Below are 21,502 nucleotides of genomic sequence, written 5' to 3'. Positions count from 1 at the left end.
TCAGAAGATAACATCAACACCGATCTAAAAAACAAGAACAAACCCAAGAAGTCTGTCTGTATGAGAAAGCGACCCACTCACCTTTCAGGAAGATCCTAAGGCTACAGAACAAAATTATCCAACTCCAAGCATCAGCCATGGGGCTTAGAGCAGATGTTTAGAATGTTTCTCAAGCGTCTAGTGCTGCCTTTGTTGAAACCCAGTGTAACTGAACCCCTTCCAGGGAATCGCTTACCAATAAAGCCCGAAGTGAAATGAACACCGAACTGCAGAAAGAAAAGACGGCTGAAGAGTCAATCCCATGGAAACCTCCCTGCAGCATTACTGATGCCAAAAGGTGAGAAAACCTCATTTATACATGAGATAATGTACACCTTCCAAGCACCCACTGAGCAAGGAGCTTGAAAGTATGTTTGCTGTCACCTTGCAAATCCGTCCCCGTGAACAGAACGACCCCATAAAAAAGACATTGCAGGTCCACAACTTTCTTGTTTTTTTCAACATCCAAGTCAAATCTTCCCTGTTTGCCTATTATTTTTTTCTGCAATTTTAGATTCTTCCTGGGATTTGAAAAGACAGATGAACCCTTCCTAGACCAAGAATCTCCCTTGTAATGTCCACCATCTGCTAGCTAATTTCCCTTTTCCTAGATAACTCTTTGATGATGCACCACGTTTAACTTCATCAAAGCCGTGGCAGTGCTGGTAAGCAAACAGAAATCATAATTCTACTGCAACAGTAAATAAGTAGATCATATTCTGAGGCCATTTCATGAGCATGCAACTTCAGAACAGACTTTTTTCTCTTTCCACAAGTTGTTGTACTTCCAGAAATAAAAAATGCAAGGTTTGGTACCCACTCCAACAAAGACTGTAAAAAGAAGGTCCTTTTTTCTCTGTAAGCTGTAATATCCTCTCTTTGTTCCGCTTTCTCTCTGACTTCCTGCAAGCCAGAGACTGGTGAGGGCTCTGGAAATAGTTTGATTAGAGCATTAGGAGAAAAAAAGCCGAACGTCTGTCTTCCAAGTTTCAAACGGACATAATTGTAGTCTAGGAGCCAATCCAAGGTTGATCGTTGGCTCACATGAAATTATTGAGAAATGCTGCCCTCCAAAACCAATAGATTCTCCTTTTTTTTCCATGCTACTGGAATGTCTATAAAGAAACCTTTACAGCCACTGACATATCTTCCCAGTTCTGAAGGCCTTTCAGAAGGAACTTAAGGACAACTGCAGAGGTCAGTGAAAGCAAAACTTCTGTTGGGAGGGGTAATCTTGCCACCAAACAAGAAGTTTCACTCTATGGCCACCTAACTTCACTTTCTGAAGAATGATCTTTGCAATTTGGACAAGAGCATAAAGCGTACGTTCCCCTTGAATTGTTCAGGTCCCCTAACGGAAGGTTACGCCAGAGCATCTCCAGCCAGCAGGGAGCAGAAGCTCTAACCAACGTGGCTGAGTGTCTACAAAGAGGCCCTACACCCGTCTTCTTAACTAGCAAAGCACCATCTGTTGCACTTTATAAAGTCTTTAATTAAACTCCTCCGGTAGAACTCAGATGTGTCTGTTTCTTCCTATTCTACAAACAATTCCTTGAAATCTCTGCAATTATCTTATATTACAGACAAGAATTGCCAATTAAAATGTAATCAACATAGTGTAAAGGCAGGCACCAGGCCAAGCGCTTCTAATTTTCTTCCCATTTTCGACCTGCCTGTGTCCCTCGTACTTCAGAAAGTTCAGAAACGATAGAAGGTGCGATGGAATACAGAAAAGATAAGAAAAAATGTTACATTAACTTTGTCTTATTTCCAATTCCATAATTAACTGTGGAATGATCAGATTCGAGCAGAGATAAATCACAGGTCAAATTCAGCCCCGGCGCACACACAAGACAGAGAAGGGTCTGCTATTTAACTGCGGTCTCATTTCAGGGATGAAACACTTGTTGATCTCGTGCTCAAAGGTGGTCCTTCCTCTGCCAGCTGAACTGGAGCTCTGAGCGGGGCAGCCACTTTCTTTATCTCATACGCCCCACTAACATAGAACGAAGCCTTCAAGGCTTCCCAATACTGAACTCTATACTTCTCCAAACAGGTTCTGACATCCACTGGATCTGCACCAATTTTAAAGAAACCCACTTTCACTCTCCCTACCACAGCGACTCCAACATTAACAAAAATAACCTGACCCGATGGTGCTTCTCTACAAGTGCGCTGCTACAGAAACGAACAGCGGAATAACCTGGGACTCACTCCAGGACACTGTGATTTACTTTCATACAGTAGCAGCATCATTCATCTGGAACATCACAAACCCCTGGACAGTTTACACTGGCAGTAAGCTGCAGCCGTCTATTCCTGGCTATAAGGAAAACAGAGCCTTGCTATTATTTTATCCTCTTCTGTCAAGAAACAAATAGATGCAGATTGAATCTGGGTTGTTGGACTCAATGCACAGAAATATGAAGATGACTTCAGCAAGAAAAATAAATAGGTACGTCCTTTTCTTGGTTGCACACGTTGGAGCCTACCAAGTATCAGCATATTCATTCCTCTGGGATACAAAATAGCTCAGCTCCCAGAACTGACATGCTCATCTTCTCCCCACCGACGACTTGACTGTCGCTTCAGCAGACCTGACTGTATTTGAAAAGGCTCCTATTTTTCTTCAACTGTTTGGCCAGTCCTAAAGAAACCAGTCAGCCCTGTAATATAGTAGTCCTTCGCAAAATAGGAAGGCACCATTTTTCTTGATTTGAACACCAAAAAAACCATTCTGCTCAGCTCACTGACAATAGTAATGAACTCCCGGGTGCACAAGCTGCAGCACTACCTTAAGGCAGGAAGATTGCTCTCTTGTGGCGAATGCACTAGAAGGGACGAGAATGACCTCGGACCTTGCAGAAAGCTACAATCAGTCACCTTGAAATTAGTTACCTTTTCCACGTAGGCAATTTTCCTCAGCCATCAAACCTGATAAAATGTCCATTTTCTAAATGAAGAATATGCAAATATCAAAAATTGCACATCTCATTTCACCTACAGCAAGACTTTCAAGGGGAAGGGAGGCACGGAAAGCCTGAAACTGGGCAAGACTAATGGAATAGTTTGGGAACAAAGAACAGAAGGGGAGAGACAAAGAGGGGGTTATTAAACACGTTCTAGTTTGTCACAGTGAGACAGGGCTGAGCTTGGGCTCTTCACTCTGTAGAAATAGATTAGCATTCAAATACAGACATTCTCTTACTCTCAGTTAGAAAATGTCAGTGTACACCAGCCCACAAGGCTTGGTGGAACAGTTTTTAGCTCACAACATCCCTGTGCTTGAGCACACGCTGTTTGCCAGACCCGTCTCCCTCTTCCCAAAGATCCAGTCAGTGCTCAAAGCAACCCTTCTTTTTTTCCACCCCCTCGTCAGTAGATGATGTGAAAGCAAAAACAATGGAGACCCTCATCAGCCTTCCAGAAAATGATCTGCGGAATTGTTTTGAACATTGATGGTATCATGTACAGCTCTGTCAGTTCAGAAGAGAACTCTGGTGAAGGCGAGTATAGTTGATTTTTTATTTAACAAACCACAAAAGAGTTAAAACAAGCAGCCTTTTCTTGTGTCAGTCCTTGTATTTGCATATTGCAGTCCACATTTAGGTTTAACACATGGAAGGGTACAATGGGCAAAATAAACAGAGGTGATGTAATAACTAAGGGTGTACACAAACAGAGATCTGTTGTATCAAAATACATTAGATATCTGTAAATACATAAGCTTCCAGCCACTGGTAAAAGATTATTTCAATTATTGGGAAGGAATGTTACCTCAATATAGACTCAAAATTGTGTAGCCTGGTTAGTCTGCTGCATTTTGAATGCATCTAGAAACACTGTCCTTTGAAGCAGATATCTATTATGTATGTACATTCCCCCCTTTTTAATGTAAAAAGGCTAGAAAGCTGGTACAGAACAAAATACAGGGAAAATTTGGTCACTTCATATGAATATCCAAGATATTAGTGGAGCAGAGATGGAATGGAAATACAACCACCAGCTGAGCGTGCCAGCTAGGGAGTTGTTTCTTCCCTCCTTTCTCTCTATATCTGTGTAAGAGGAAGAGGGTTCATAACAGGATAGTGCGAAAAGATGAACACTGCTGGGAAAACCCTTGCTTTGCAATGTTAAATCAAAGTAAACCACTCAAGAAAAAAAAAGAACGGGAATCTAGATAACTCAAACACTCCAGTTTGATATGTGCTACATAGTCCAGAAAGGATCACAACGCCAAAGGCCAACAGCACCAGAACTTCTTTTGGGAGATGCTCTCAGCCATTTCATTAGAAAGCAAGATTGCTACAACAGCAGAAAATCCAAACTAACCACTGGCTTGAATAAACTCGCATTTTTATTTGAAAGTAGCCCCCACCATTCCCGTTAGATGTTGTTTTGCCTAGATTCTTAATCAATACAATCACACTTCATCTTGCAGCATGTACCAAAACAAAGGCAACAGCATAATCATAGATTTAAATATTAATAAGTGTGGCACTTGCTTTTTCAAGGGGACAAAAAAGCTCTTCTTCCAGAGGCCAGAGAACTTTATAGTCTAGTACATCAATTGGGATCACTTCTGTCACTGAGGAGAAGCAGAAGTAACTCTCTTAAGTACTGTCAAGGCCTTGCGAAGGATCTTAGCTAAGAAAATTGGACCATCTCAGGTGTCTCCAAGGCCAAACTAGCAGCTCAAGTGCTAAAGCCTAGAAAGAAAAAGGCCAAAGTGAGAGCCAGCAACAGAATATTGAGCAACTGAAAAGGAACCTGGGTGAGAAAAAAAACCCACACACCTTTCAAATCATCATGCTGGTAGTTTATCAAAACCTGCAAGTGTTATATTAAGGGAGCTCACATAACTCATCAGGAGCACTCAATGATTGAGTTTCTTCATCCTGAAGCACTGAAAAATTAGAGGCTTCTAATGAAATCCTCAGATTCAGATTAAAGTGATGAATAGCTTTGACAGGACACGATAGATGAAATGAACACGTCCATCCAGGAGGAAAAGCTCCAGGCCAGTTGTATCCCATCAAGAATTTAATTGAAACTCAAAAATATTAAATGCTCACAGTGTGTCTGACTGGTTGAGTGCTACAGCAGCACAGAAATTATCAAATATGGTGATAGTACTCTTAGCATCGCTCACCTCCCAGGTACGCCCAAGAAGGTTTCCTTACCACACACGAATAGCAACAATTCCAAGTGTGTGTAAATCGCGCTCTTCCACAGAGTCAAGGGCAGAGTCAGTAGCCAACTGTCCCACAGACTTCTTAGTTCAGACTTCTCCAAAACTATATCTTATCAATAAAGCAGATTTGTAGTAACACCTTCAGATAACTGTCTTTCCTTTATATCTTTCCTTCCCACCACTTTTCTTTCTAAAAAAAATCAAGGCTTGGGTTGTGAACTAGACCATGGATTTTTTTTTTAATCCCTGTTTAGCCTAGCATGAAATTGTTTTTCAGGTAGCGATTAATTCCGCTGCAGCTTTTCCTCCTTGTTGGGTAATTTGCTATGTTTGAGAAAATGATGCTAAACCTCAGCTTCCCCGTTATCAGCAGTGCTGTAACAGCCGTGTCAAACAAACACTTCAGCATCTCCACTCGCTGTCTCACAAGTTCCCGTGTATTTGCGAGGTAGTAGGTTAACTTCTCTGAAGCAAAAGACAGACGGATCAGAATGTAGCACGCAGGGATGATTGTCAGTTCACTGCTTGCTAGGAGGAAATTGTTTCATTGCAAAAGCTTTTTGATTTCATTCTTTGTTTTCGTGTTTACAGTAAAATGCAAACTAAGCACTTGCTTCTTGCAAGTCGGTGTTCTTTCCCTTTTGAGCTGTATTTTGCTTAGAAAAGCAAAGCCAAAACACCTTATTTTCTGGACAATTTATCTGGCTCAAGAAGTGAACTGAAGGCATTGGATTTTATTTTAACGGAGCAGAGGAATTTTGCTCGGTGTTGTGCCAGAGTTTAACCTCCAGGTTAGATTAGTGACTTGTAATTGTAGTCCAATTGAAATTCCAAAGTTCCCCTTGCTCCTGTTTTTCTTTTTGTCTCAACTCTGTCTATCTTAATTTAGCCTCTTCCGATTACAACACTGCCATCCCCATTTTACCACTTCCCTCATGATGCTGTTTCAGTGGTGACCGGTGCTCCTTCCAGCCACTGGCAGGTTGTTCTCACTTTCCTACTAAACTGATACAACTAGGAATACCCAGGGAGACTTTGGCTGACTGGGGGAGGAGGCTCCCTTACCCGAGCAGAAACTTTACCAGAACAAAGGCAAGTAGTGATAGGACAAGGGGGAATAGTTTAAATTGGATGGGGAAAGATTTAGATTGGACATTAGGAAGAAATTCCTCCTGATGAAGGTGAGGAGGCCCTGGCTCAGGTTGCCCAGAGCAGTGGTGGCTGCCCCATCCCTGGAGGGGTTCCAGGCCAGGTTGGATGGGGCTTGGAGCCCCTGATCCAGTGGGAGGTGTCCCTGCCCATGGCAGGGGGTGGAACTGGATGGGCTTTGAGGTCCCTTCCAACCCAAACCATTCCACAATTCTAGGAGATCATGTAGCTGACTTCCCACATGTTGATCATGACACCTGCTGAACAAAGGCAGCAATGGATTCCTTTCTAAGCTTCAAAATCAGTTTGAATCAATTCTTGAGCTTGGACATTTTCCTTAATGTTTGGAAACTCTACCCTGAGCCAGCAATCCACTTTTACTTTCTCTTCTAGCCATTCTTCTTCTTCACCATGAGCAGGAAGAGTAGAATTAGGGCTCCTATTTATTCAGAACCCTCTTCATTAAGGTACTTTAAGTCTAAATAACTTAGAGACATGACTTCTTCCTGACCACGTATCCCTTGACCCTAACCCACCTGGAAAGCTTGCAAGTGTTCCAGTTCTGCAGACATCCCAATAACCAGTGTCCCCAGTAGCTGGGCTTGCTACAAGTCATCCAGGCTACCTAGAAAGACTGACTGCTTTCCAAGAATAATACCAATCATGCTAGATTCTCTCACTGGAATTTCAAGTAAGAGGATTACTGAGTGAAATTTCAGCAAGTAGAAGTCATTTAGTAGGGAGAAAAAGGACTGAAATCAACATCCTTGTTTTCTCTAGATATTTACTCATGAAAAAAATGTGTCAATTCTACTTAAAATTCAAAGCCTTTTATATTTATTTTTTTGTGATGTTTTCCTTTAAAAGCCACAAAGTTATTCACACAGCATTTTCTGTGAAAAGACGGTTTTCATTTTCATTGTTCTCCTTCCCCATCCCCCCTTCAGTAGAAATATCATTTCAAAGCCAGCTCTAAACAGCATTTGTATTCAGAATATTTATTGCTTTAATTATTGTTTGCACATGAAGTTTCCAAGAGCATCCCTCTTAGGAGACATCTGCTGCTTGCCAGCTGAGCAGCTGGCTGAGAGATAAGGCTCAGGGGTTCATTCCTCAGCGTTCTCTATAGGATTTCCCACCCAATGCTCAGAGAGGTGAAACCTGATATCCAGGTCTGGGACTGATCTCTGTCACCTAGGATAGAGCTGAAGGGGAATATCTGAACTCTCCGTCCTACGAACTTTGGAAGCATAATGTTACAGAGATATGAGTAGAGCAGTGATGTACCTGTGGCATAGCGCATTCTGACCTAGCTGGGCTACATAAGATGAGAGCTACCTTGTCCAGCAGCAGTTGGAGACCATTGCAATACACTGTTCTACACAGTGACAGCAGGACCAGTGAAGGCTTAACCACCTCACCTCTCCGCTTTGATTCCTTCCTCCTTTAACAGCATAAACAGCACAAGCACACAGCATAGATCAAGAGATATTGATAACTATATATGATATATATGATATCACTATTCCTTTAAGTCTTTCAATTAAGCCTTCACAAATAGTTTCATATGGATTTTGCAAAGCTCTGAAGCCAGACCACAGTCCAAATGCTTCGTAATGCCACCAACTGCTGCAGCTTTTATTGTGAAAACCAGTTTGGCTTTGAACCTAGTTTCTCCTTTGTGATCCATTCAGATGCACAGCAGATTACAGCTGGCATCTCACAGCACTATCAAACCTCCTAACTGGCACCACCTTCCAATGTTTTCCAAGCCAGGAAAGGCACAGACTGTCTACCCCTTTTATTCTTAGGTCTCCATACCTCGAAGCATCACACTTGGCCATCTCTGCCAGCACTGACACTTAGGACTTATGGCAGGAAAAAGATGATATACAGATGTTGTCTACATCAGGGCTTCACAAGCTCAGGGGAGCAGCACTGAAACATTGCCTCCAAAGACACGGCCATCAGTATGAAAGCAGAAATAGTCACCAAAAACTTCACTGTCCACTAGCTGCTCCATGAATAGAGTTTGGTACAGCTTTGCAGTAGGGTTCTCCACTGCGTCTCCACTATGGGTAATCAGTATTTTAATCTGAAAACAAAGCGGAGATGCCAAGGACTAAATGAGTGAAATTTAATGCTCACTACATAGCAAAGTTGAGTACTAGAAACTTATGTTGTCCAATAAGTTCAATGAATTGACAGCGAAAGGCCAGCAAGCTTTCACAGGGAACCCGATCATGCTCCGGTTGAAGTCAACAGCAAAACTCATCACAAGAAGTGTTAAACCATTCACAATTCAGTCATGCTAACACCAGACATACCACTCACTAATACTATATCTTTGTTACCACGTCAAAAAGCACAGAGCAATGCACACCCTGCTAACTCTTGGCAATCCTCACCCATACAGATAAAACCCATCTCTGTGCCTGTGGGCGTATAAGGAGAGAGAAGTGACTTCCCCCAGCCCACAAATAACCCACAAAGCTGGAAGGATCATTCTAACAAACTAAGTGAAACCAAGGAAAAGCAAACAGGATCGTGTAGGTTGGGTAGACTGAATATGTTGATTCACGCTGGGAAAAGCAAATACGAAATCTCAAAGAGAAATACACATGAAATATCTTCTGTTCCTCATATTAGAACTATTCGAGTCCAGAGCCATCTGATTGTGTTCCACGCGTATTCATAGCTGTACATAGTGTTTGTAGAGGATCTAATAGACAATACAGACAATTACTGCTCTATTGAGTCCAAGAAACCTTAAGTATTTAACTGTACTTCCCCATTAGCACACTGTGTTCCTTCCCCACCTAATTCAAATAAGCTTTTGAAAACAATAGTCATGCATAAGAGCCCTCTGCCTTGACATTTTCATTTACCAAGCTTCATTCCCCTCCCTCCTGCTCTTCTCTGAAACTCTCATTACAATACATTATGCTTTAAGTTAAGTACCATCCCACACGGTGAACTGGAAGTGGGACAGTAGAGCCTTCATTCAGTGACAAACCAGACCTTTCGAGAACCATCTATTTAAAGATAATACAATAGAAGTCCTCAGAAAAGGGTGCACTATGGTATTGTCAGATAGCTCGAGGCATTACTGTAGTGCCTGACAGAACTTAAAGGAAAACATAAGTCTTTCTATGAGACATTCAAGTTCAATAAAATACACCCTTGCTGTAGAAATTTCAAGAGCCCATCAAAGCCTATGAAGAATATTTCCATTAAACTCCACTGGGCCTTATTTAAAGGAATAGTTTCTTTGAGAACTTGATTCCATTTAAGAGTGCATCAGACCCCATTTCTTGGAAATTCCCTTCCTTTTCCTTTTGGATGTAGGGTTTGGTCTTTTTACATTTGAATTTATTTATAGTACAACACGAAAGCCAGGGAAAACTCAGTGATTTGGAATGCTATCATTGCAGAATTAGGAAAAAGTAAATCAAGCATTACATCTACCAGTCAAGTTTTGAAACGCTTTGATCAATAGGCTTTTTGCAAACACGTCAAAGTGTCAAATTACTAAAAACTACCTACCTTTTCCTTTAAAATAATAATTCTTCTCAGTCTAAAATGATGAACAGGTATTCGCTAATTTTATTCCAGCTGAGTGGACTGCCCTGAAAAGTGCAATCTCAGATTAATGTACAATAAATCGGTTAACGACATGCCTCTGAACTTGCTATGCCACATCTTCCACTGAAGCATGGTTATATCAGGATGGCAACCAGGAAAATAATGAACATCAAGTCCTCCAGTTCCACAGAGACAAGTTTCATGCTGGTAGCGTGGCATGTCTGATGAGAAACTAAACTTTCCTTAGTGCCTTGCAAGCAATGTGCAATCTTAGTATTTTCTTTATGTGATGCAATCATCTGTCTTAAAACATTTTAAATATATATTTAAAGCTAAGTTGTTGCTATGTCCCCAAAGTACACCTATGCTACCCATCACAAGTGACTCATGTGGCCTTTAGCTGCTGCTTTTCCCAGTTCCCAGAGACATCCTACTGCTCAAGATCTGCTCTTCAGCTCCATACATCCTAATTTATGATTTTATAGTAAACAAAGAGAACAGTGAAGCTTTGCTTTGCCCATATCCATGGTTTTCTGCACTCCAGCCTTCACCAAGCCAAGGCATTTCATTCACAGACACATAGGTGATGGAAAAGGGAGGATGGTGCCTGCAAGCAGTAACCACAATATTTCCACAATTTTAGCTTAATAGCTTCCACCAACCTAAAATGTTGCTTCCTACAAGATAGGGTAAATAACACACAGTGGGCATCTTGTTCCACCGCTGTTTCTTTAACTAAAGTTTATGAGATCGAGCTAACAATTTTTATCAGATTACCAAGGGTTTTGATATACTGAGTGTGATATGGGATCTCGGAGAATCAGAGCTATTGTTTCTCTGACGAGATAATTTTATACACGTGAACACATTAAATGTCAGCTCAGCAAGTCAGGAACACCTGTTCTACTCTTTCATTAAACAAATCCATTGGGCATTACAGTGCTACAGCTCATCTCCATCAAGGGCTGAGCCCTATCTTCATGCGGAGAGATCTATTTTTCTTGCTGAGTCAAGAAAACAGAAGAGCACAACTAAGATCAAGAACTGTGCAAAGCCAAGCAGCCCAAAAAGAGAACTACACTGAAACTAAGACAACTTGGATTCCCCACCCCAAAAATTCAAAGAACCCTAGAGGCTGGAACAGGCTTCAACAGGTTAGATATGCTTTTAAGTGTACGCTATCCGTACCTGCAGGTTGCATTATTCCTTCCAAATATCAGTTTTTCATTCCTTGCTAATAATTTCCCTGTTAACACAAACTGGTTCAGAACAGGGAAGTACAACAGCAAAAAGCACATTTCTATTGGGCGATACTTAGCAACAGTCCAGAAAGTCTTCCCAGTTAATAATCAAGTGAGCATAGCACAGATAAGCTTTATGCCTTCAGTCAAATAAAGAGGGCTTGCAGACAAATTCAATTACAACTACACAACACTTGACAATTGATACCTTTATCAAGTGCTCTGAAAGCCTTAAACTAAACCTCGTTAGAGCCATTCATTCAGAATTGGTCCGGGCACTCATCTGGAAAGAGGGAAATGTCAATGAACAGAAATATCACATATGTACAGTTGGAAATACCCTTCATCGGGAAACACCAGAAAAGCTTAATGGGCTGCATTTAGGCTTCCCCCTCAACCTGAATCCAAGGACATCTCTCACTACTGCACTCAAGTAACAGGACCAGAATTGTTCATAAACTAGTCAATTTTAGACCTAGCACAACACAAAGGTTTTACAAACCTCCTACTTAAGTCACACGGAGTATCTCTGCTTAATTTATCATAACTCAGGTTAGGAAGACACCACCATCCTCCTTTTCCATGTTAAGGACCGACGAAGGATAAAATGGGATTGTCCAAAAATCATACAGAACATCCACAATGCATCAAGGAAACTATTTTCAGACTTTCAAGCTTTGGTCACGCAAAATCATCCTCTTCCTTTAAATGCAGTACCTTGGGAAAGTTAAAGCCGTTATATTGAGGAAACACGCCAAAAGAGATCAAAGCAGCACAAGCAGAAAAATAAGCTGATTTTTGCAGGTATTTGTTACTTTTGAGAAAGCTCTATTAGCTATGCCATAGAATGCTGTAAAATCTTAAGCAAATGAGATGCTGGAGGACTATTCTTAAGCAAATGGAGCGTTTCTTCTAGTGCCAGTTTGCATCAAAGCCTTAATGCTGGCTCGCTAGGCTGTCGTGGCCAGTCACGTTTTCCATCTCTTGTTCCGATATTCTGACTTCCTTTTGACATTGCAGTCATTGGAAAATCAGGAACTGAGACCCTTCATGAAATTGAACTGCAGCCCAATTGATGGCTTGAAGTCCCACAGTGAGACAAAAGCAGAAAAACACAGGTCTGAGCACAGGTCCCATGAAATCTTAGCAAGGAAAGAACCCCGAGAAAACAAATTGTATTCAAAGAGGAGTACAGAGTAATTTTCAAAGCAGGGGGTGTTGTTTTCTTCTTCAGTCTCTACTTCTGAGCACCAAGATGTGCACCACCAGCCCAAAAGCCATTTCAGAATCAAATCCTGGAAAATTACAGTTCAAATTCCCATCAAAAAGGGAGCAATACAAGTTCAGAAAACAGATGCTGTGTTTTCTGAATATCATGGCAGATACAGAAACTTTACAAGGCAACAAGAACAAGCCGTAAACATCAGAAGAATACAATAGTTGGGGAAGGAAAAGCAGTAAGGTGCCCATAGGGAACAAAGATTCTCTTGCCTGCTCTGCATTCTAGTTGATAAAGAAAAAGCTAGCCTTAAAATACTCGAGATAATCACGTAGCAGTGAAACCTAGCAAAATCCAAGCTTCGTCTCTCCTCTTTTGGGGGGAAGAACGAGGCTATTAATATTTTGTTGCCCTCCTTGTGTACGAAGGGCACAGTGTGAGGAAGATCCTAGCGAATCAGCTTTTGGAAGTGGCACACGGCTAGTGCTGGAGTCGCCGCACAGTTTCATTTAAGTACCACTCTCACACCAAGGATGGAGTCCAGGAGGCTGAGGGAGGAAGAATGAGAAAATCCTTAAAACCATATGCCGTCATACAAAGAAAGAGCAGAGAAACTCATCCATGAGCTCAAATTGTAAAAGGGTACATCATCATGCTAGTGTAGTTGAGAAGGTTTCTTCTTGCCCAATAGTGAAGGCAAGAACACAAGCAAAATTCCACTCACAGTCATTAAACTTCCATATGTTGCAGCCAGGTAGCCCAAACCCTCCCCTAGTGCCCTTCAGCATCTCATCTCCAGAGTCGCAACCAAAATGTGGAGTAAATCCTTGCTCAGAACAGGCAGTTTAAGCAAGTCTGGATGGTTCTAGAAAACACTCCAGACAGCTCAAAGAGGTCAGGGGAAGCAGTAGAGAAGTACCTGTACTGGAGAAGGCTTTGTTCTCACCACACAAGAGAATGACAGTACCATTTTGCTGAGGAACATATGGGTTTGTGTAATAACACAGCAGCTAACGAGAAAATACAAACACCTAGACTAAAATTTAGGGTGGAAAGAACTGCCAGAAACAACTGCAAATGAACTGGTAACCAGTGAAGAGAAACTAAAGGAAGCAGAATGTGATTATATTTCCTTGTTGCAGTCAGATAAGCCCCTATGTCTGGAGCAGCATTAGCAAATTACCCAGCAGGCCTGAGAAGAAAGCATTACAATAATCCATTCCTTCAGTATTAAAGGCCCAATCAAAGCATTTTGCTTTGGTAACATTTACTCAGTCCATTTTTTTCAGAGACTGTGTCAGCAAAGGAAAGCAAACCTCGGCTCTCTTATTTATCTGCAATTACCTCCTTCTCTGTGCAGATGCATATTTAAGTTGTGGGCTTTTTTCCAAATAAACGCTAGGATAGAGGCAGCCACGGAAAAAAAGTAATAACAAAAAAAACCCCTAACCAATCTCACACAAGCAACGTATTCCCAGATGATCAAGTTGAAAGGGGAAAAACAAACAGCCTGTTTTCCTCTATTACAATTCCTGCCCCTGCTAAGCCTCCCTGAGCAGGAGCACTCGCAAACGAAGGTGGTTTGTGGCTGGGAATTCCTGCTCAATTACCATGAGTTAGAATAGCTTCACACATACGCTACTGAGTTGGGGTTTGCTACAAACATTTGCTTTAGTTTTTTTGCGATAACAGTGTATATTATTGCCTCAACTATGTAGTTTTCTAAAGTAGAGCAAAGGATTCCAGAAAACTTCACATCACTTGGGGACATTGTGCTTTTCAGAGGGTTTGGATGGGTTTAATACCTATAGAGGCATAGTAATAACAAAAAAATAATAAAAAAATCACAGCTCACACACCAAGATTCAAGCACAATGCCTAGAAAAGCTGGATTTATTAATTGTGCTTTTCATTTAGCACAGAATTCAGAATTCAACCAAACTGAACAACACAAACAGGTTCCCTTCCTCCCTTTTCTGTTAAACGCCCCATGTGAACTACTAATCCAATCAGATGTAATGAACCAAAGCAGTCTGGTATCAAAACTAAGTGGCCTCAAACACACATCTTTATTGCACAGCTGCTGCAAGGGTAGCAGCGACTGGGTACCACTTTTCCAGGAAAAAGGGTCCTATCAAGAGGCTGCATTAAGTGAGATTGAAGGACAATTAGCTGTTATTCTTGTTTCTGGGGCCATTTGCTCCACGTGACTCGAGTGCCAGCTACCCACAAGGCCAGTAAAGCAGCAGGAAGACTCAGCCACGGTGTTCCCATCACACTGAGGGGTACTCTACCGATCCCCGTCTGCCAAGTTGATTTCAACAAAGCATTTTTACCATCATTCTAGCTAAGTTTAGCCTATGATAAACACCCACTTCAGACTTCTCATGAGGCTTCGAAACACCATCACGTTTTTATTTTAAAGCGAGTTTTCCACGCCCAACTCAAAAAGAGAACAAAACCTACTTGGGTCTGAGCTTGCTTTCTTTTAAGAGAATAAATTTGAGTCCAGTTAACGTTAAGTCTTGCAATGAAATGAGAAATCATGCCACTTCTACATGGTTCTACAAGCCATTAGCTCCCCCCTTGTCCATTTCTGCTAATGCAAACCCCGAGCGGTGCCGCTGTGCTGCAAATAGTCCCTACTGATGGCTCATCTCTTATTGCAATCTGTAATTCAATAAGCACCAACAAAAAAATGCCGGGCTGGTTGAGGAGTAGAGCTTGTTTAATGCTTTAATTGGTACTTATTTTAAACAGTTCATTAGAAAGGCAGCACTGTCTGCCTGACTTTACAGCCTATCTGCCCTGACAAGCAGCAGGCCAGCCACTCAGATCAAGCAAGGACATTAATTAACAAGCCCCAGGTCAGCTCTCTCTTTACAAGCACATTAGGTGCTACAGGAGGGTCACAGGGGATCAGAGGCTGCATACTGAACAGTTAAAAAGCTTTTTGTTGCCTTGTTCCACCTCTAGCAAGACAGCCCACAGATGGATTAGAGGCCAACACCTCCAGCTTTTCAGCAAAGGGATTTAGAGAACAACATCAGGAAAGAGATTCTGAAACAGTCTTGCAGTACGGTTAATACAAGGTCACATCCTTCCCATCAGAGCAGTCCAGTAACATCAAGACTGCACTGCATCACGATGAAAAAGTCATGATGCGATTGAGAGCTGTCCTGCAGAGATGGACTTAGGGGTCGATGAGAAGCTCGACATGAGCCAGCAACGTGTGCTCACAGCCCAGAAGGCCAACTGGGCTGCATCAAAAGAAGCGTGGCCAGCAGATTGAGGGAGGTGATTCTGCCCCTCTATTCCTCTCTTGGGAGACCTCATCTGGAATATTACGTCCAGTTCTGGAATCTTCAGCATGAGAAGATGGAGCTTTTGGAATAGATCCAGAGGAGGGCTACAAATACGATCAGAGGGCTGCAGCACCTCCCCTAGGAGGACAGGCTGAGACAGTTGGGGGTGTTCAGCCTGGAGAAGAAGGTTGCGGGAAGACCTCATAGCAGCCTTGCAGTACTTGAAAGGGGCTACGAGAAAGCTGGAGAGGGACTGTTCACAAAGGCTTCTAGTGATAGGACTAAGGGCAATGGGTATAAACTGGAGAGAGGCAGATTTAGGGTAGAAATAAAGAGGAATTTCTTCACCATGAGTGGTGAGGCCCTGGACCAGGTTGCCCATGGAATTTGTGTTTGTCCCCTTCTCCCTGGAGGTATTGAAGACCAGGTTGGATGGACCTTGGGCAGCCTGATCTAGTAGGACATATCCCTGCCCATCACAGCATGTGGAACAGGATGATCTTTAAGGTCCCTTCCAACCCAAACTATTCTATGATTCTATGAAAACACTCAAGTATGATCTCCTTTATATTGTACCTCCCCACTGCAGAGCAAACAGATCTCTGGCATAGTCAGGCTAAGAGCAGTTTATATACAAATCAGCAAGGTCGACAGTGTTTTGCTAGGAAAAGTCTGGTATGAAGCAGAGTCTGGGGTCAAGCACATTAGCTATGCTTTATGTGTAGTGAATTAGTGCCCACATTTTCAGAGGCGAGTCTTATTCCCTGGTCCAACATTCATTCATCTCAAGGACTCAACACCAAGTCAGATTGACACACCTCTAAACACAGCTGCTTCAGCCTTATATCACTGGCTGAAAAGGACGCTTGGACATCCTTACCTTTATCTCAGTCCACATATCTGACACTGATCACTAATCTGTAAGGACAAAAGTTGTATTAGGCCAACAAGATATTTTCTTGGGAAAAATCAAAGCAACTCAAGACTTGCAGGTATACAATTCCAATTGCACAGCAGAAAAGTTCAGGTACAACCTTGAAAATCTTAAGTCTTAAGTTCTTAAGATTTTCAAGGTTGTATAATGTTGTTGTCATTAGAACTGTAGAAAAGCACCATACTCTTGAAAAAAAGGGACTCGATTTCCCTGTCACCGCTCAAAAAATTAGGGCACATAGACAGAACATCTGAACTTCCAGCATTCAGTTCACAAAAAACATTTACCTCTCACATTACAACTCCTCCAGAAGTTTGTGCTGCAGCAGTATTTCTCTATTCCCTCAGGAGATCGTGTGCTTTACAGATCCAGGTGTCTATGGCCTTTAAAAGAAAAATAAGAGGTGTCTTCTCGAAGCCGTCTTGCCAGCATGATCATAGCTCTTCTGCTGCAACACCTTCACATTATTTTTAATGCCTGGAACTCAGAGAGCAAAATGAATCACTGAGGGCGACAGGTAGTCATCTTTGCAGATAGATTTTATAGATCATTCTGAGCTTAGAGTGAAGTTTCTCAGTATTTGTCTTGGTCATACAACACCAAATGTTGGGTGCCACTAGCGATGTGCAGTCCCTTGGAGACTGGCATTTATCCAACACTGCCACAAACAACCAGCAGCTCAATATCCTGAGATCCAGATGACTTGACAGCGCTGCCAGCTCATTACCAGGTCCCCTTATCTTTGTTCCAGAACTCCTTTAGCCCTTTTGCACACTGACCACTGCCTTCTCTCCCTATACCTGGATATGACTGCCCTCACTCATGCTCTTTATATTTTACTGAGTGAAACTGGAGCACTTGCAAACCTCAGTAGAAAAAAGGTAACACCCATGTGGTGCTACGTGTAAAGATAAAATAGGATGGTGTCTGAGATCAGTGGGCGAAACCTTGACACAAGTATATCAGGTAACTCTCAGAAGCCTAAATATGACTCATAAGAAAATAATGGAATAGTTTGGGTTGGAAGGGACCTTAAAGATCATCCAGTTCCAACCCCCTGCCATGGGCAGGGACATCTCACTAGATCAGGGTGCCCCCATGGCCCATCCAGCACCTCCAGGGATAGGGCAGCCACAGCTTCCCTGGGCAACCTGTGCCAGTGTCTCACCACTTGCACAGTGAGGAAATTCTTCCTTATGCCTAGTCTAAATCTGCCCCTCTCCAGTTTATACCCATTATCCTTTGTCCTGTCCCCACAAGCCTTTGTAAACAGCCCCTCTCCAGCTTTCTTGTAGCCCTTTCAGGTACTGGAAGATCACTCTAAGGTCTCCTCGGAGCCTTCTCTTCTCCAGGCTGAACAACCCCAACTCTCTCAGCTTGTCCTTGTATGGAAGGTGCTCCAGCCCTCTGATCATCTTTGTAATCTCCCTCCGGACCCATTCCAACAGTTCCAATATGACTTACCCTCTGCTGGAGCTGCTGTTCCTATTGGATGTACATAAAGCTTTTCCAGGAAGAAAAATTCAATTACTACCTGTATCAAATGGGAATTTCCCTCCCAAAGGGCATCAACTTTGCCATTAGGAGTCTCAAGAGTGGTCATTATCCAACAAGATGCTCAATTAGAAACCTCCCCCTGCATAAATAATCACCTTTTTTACCTGAACATTGAATACCACTGCTTTTAACATGCAACCCTCGAGCTGCCTTCCATGAGCAGAAGCAGCGATAGGAAGGACATCCATTCTGAACTATTAGTATCAAAGGCAGCAAATAAATCCAACAATGTTTTAGTGCACTCAATTTACAAATGCAAAACAAGTGCTGAAACCCAGCCAGTAAACTACTGAGTGATTTGCCTTTCTGCTCATCGCAATTGGAGAAAATGAAGGTCTGTGTCAAAGGAAAGCAGCACCAGTTCTACATCACCGAATAGAGGTATAAGCAGCCAGACAGCACCGGAAGAAAAAAGGGAGAGCAAGTCAAGACTGAATGATGCTAATGAAAAGGATCCCTTCTGGATTCTCTCTCATCTCTATTCCCCACCCTCCCTGAAGCCCGTTCACAAATACCAATGTCACTTTAATATCTTAACACAGGCATATTTCAAGCTCATAATGAAAAGAGACAGCAGAACTTTAATCTCCTTGCACCTACTATAACATATCCGCACATTAATTTAATCAATTATAATACTTCTCACAAAAGCAAGTTTTCCAGAGAAATGCATAAAGCCAAAAAGATTTCCCTAAACAGTTCAGTCAAGCCATGTATTTGGCAAGTTTAGTTTTGAGAGACATGTTTGAAGAATGAAAGCGATGCTTCAAACTTAATTGGAAAGCACACATACTATGTCAAGATTTAATACCAGTTATGAATGACAACAGAATTCAGGCATTTTCTGCTCTGTACTCCCTTAAATAGCTTTTTACTTGCATTGAATTTATTGTGACAATTACAGTCTGAACATTGAGACGAGCAAGCTGCGCAACACAATACATTCACATCAAGGAAAGGAGATGATGCCATTAATCAAGAATAGCATAACAGCGCTCTGGTCAGCGGCATCTCCAGGATATTCCCATGTTACTTTGTTACAGAGAAGGACACAAAAACCCCCATCACTTAAGTTAAAATACAACATTATTTCAAAGTCATCACAGATTAGTTAAGCCTTGCATTCTTTTTATGCAGCCATGGCTTTTGCATGGAAGAGTGAGAATCACTTTTACAAACAGATAAATTGAAGAAAGTAAAGGAAGACAACACACATGAGGTCACAAAATCAGACAGGAGCAGACTTAGGAGGTCAGAATCTCTGGTTTGGTCCTGCGCCCTTCCTGCTTGATCTAATAGTTTTCTGCAAAAAAAGAAAAGGAATGATACAGCAGCTATAGGGTATTTTCATTCTTTTAGATATTAGAAGTTTATCTGAAGGTAGGACACTCAGAATCTTTTCCCACAGCTGACAGTACAGAAGCTAAGATGGTTCGGGTGCTTGCAGGATGCATTTCTACAAGCCAGCAGGAACCAAGAGGGCTTCACCTCACACTAAGAGCACCTGTGAAATCCGCTCTCTCCAGTTTCCCTGGCACTCTGGAGAGCCTCTTAGCTCGGATGCATGGAAGACCTTAGTGCAAATCACTGGTTTAGGTGGCCATCTCCCAGCTTTCCCACACCTTGGGGGACGACAGACTTCTGGACATGAGAACAACAATCTTCCTATGCAACAGGAAAAGCCATCACAGTAATTAGATGCTCCCTCATTATAAAACAGCCCTTTATGCCCACAGCCAAAGATTCTGCCTCATAGCTAAGGCACAGGGCAAAGATTTGCTGCAGTCTTCCATAAGAGCTTAAAAGCAAACTATTTCCTATCCTCTATAAATCCTTATGAATTTTCTATTCGTGAGCCCAGTACATGACAGTCCCCGTGTTACAAAAGTCCAGACCCCACGTTCATATGCAAAGCAGACAATGAGGTTCAAGCTGAAAACAACTGCACATTGCAGAGCAAATACAGGGGACTAAGCTCAGACCAGTCACACTAATCCTGAAGTGCTCCACGCACCTCCTCACTCACTCCGATTTTAGCAGGAGTAGAGAACCTTTCTGAATTTGCAGAGGGCCAGGCTAAACCCTCAATCACCTTCAATGCACAAGAATTAAAGGAGGACCAGTTTCAGATTTACTAACGATAGCAAGCTGGAAGTAATTCTGAGCACAGTAGTTTTGTTATTGGATACCGCAATGTGCATCTGAACACTATTTGCAAGTGATAAATTGGAAGATGCTACCTTATGAATAATGCAAGTTTATCACAAAAATGATGGGTTGGAAATAAATCCAAGTCCTTCAGTGTTTCAGTAAACACCTTTGTGTCTTAAGAAGAAAGGAAAGAGATATATGGAGAGAAGACGCAGGAACAACTCCTCAGCTATGCTGACAGACGTCTCAACTTCACCGCGGTAACGACCGACAAAGAAATCTTACAACTCATTTAGGAGCCATTAATTAAGATTCAGCCAAACTCTGAATATTAGAGTTATGCCAACTATCAAAAAGCTATGTTCAAGCAGTTCCGGAGGACCTAATGACATCGTGTGAAATAGCAGTTATATACTGTTATATACCTGATTCAGGGTGCCCAGAGCAGTGGTGGCTGCCCCATCCCTGGAGGGGTTCCAGGCCAGGTTGGATGGGGCTTGGAGCCCCTGATCCAGTGGGAGGTGTCCCTGCCCATGGCAGGGGGTGGGACTGGGTGGGCTTTAAGGTTCTTTCCAACCCAAATCATTCTATGATTACAAAGGCTGCAGAGTGCAGCCTGTAAAGGTATCTGACAGTACTACCAAAGCCCTGGAATGAAGCTGTGGCCATTAGACCTCCAAGCCTAATAACAGGTTTACCCAAATTACTTAAGAACACACTACAGTCCTTCACTCATCATGAACTCCACAATGAGATCCTTTGTAAAATGCTGTCCACATTACTAAAAATCTACATACTCTTAGTAATTGTTTTTTATTATTTGGAAAGTTTAGTAAGGTCCTTGTTCACCAAACCCTTAGGAGTGCTGTAAGCATCACCAAAAGCTCAGCAGCAATAAAGTTTAGAGCATGTCCTGAAGAAACCGGTTTCAGCAGACTTAGGAGCGAGCCAGAACACAAATGACTTACTTCTAAGCTAAAATTCCTCAGGACAAACTCTGGGTTGTAGAAGGTAAAAATACAATAACTCTATAATTAGAGGTTTCTAATTACTTGCTCTGGTTATTCCAGCCTTTGAGTGGTTCTCCTTGTATAAGCAGTAAACTATATACATTTAAAACATTACACA

The 21,502-nt window shown here is 42.1% G+C and overlaps 1 protein-coding gene across 1 annotated transcript in view; it reads right to left on the bottom strand.

Moving 5' to 3' along the window:
- LOC128854345 (zonadhesin-like) overlaps positions 1-7,685 on the bottom strand; it is a 64,609-nt gene extending 56,924 nt beyond the window's left edge. Inside the window, exon 1 of the mRNA XM_054086795.1 lies at positions 7,670-7,685. Coding sequence (XP_053942770.1) covers positions 7,670-7,685 — 16 coding nt within the window. The remainder of the gene's footprint in view (positions 1-7,669) is intronic.
- Between the last annotated feature and the right edge of the window lie 13,817 nt (positions 7,686-21,502).

Source organism: Cuculus canorus, chromosome 23 (assembly GCF_017976375.1).
Source record: "Cuculus canorus isolate bCucCan1 chromosome 23, bCucCan1.pri, whole genome shotgun sequence".
In the NCBI taxonomy this organism is placed as follows: Eukaryota; Metazoa; Chordata; class Aves; order Cuculiformes; family Cuculidae; genus Cuculus; species Cuculus canorus.
The sequence above is the reverse complement of the archived record's forward strand: the minus strand, read 5'-3'. Positions and strand labels throughout refer to the sequence as shown.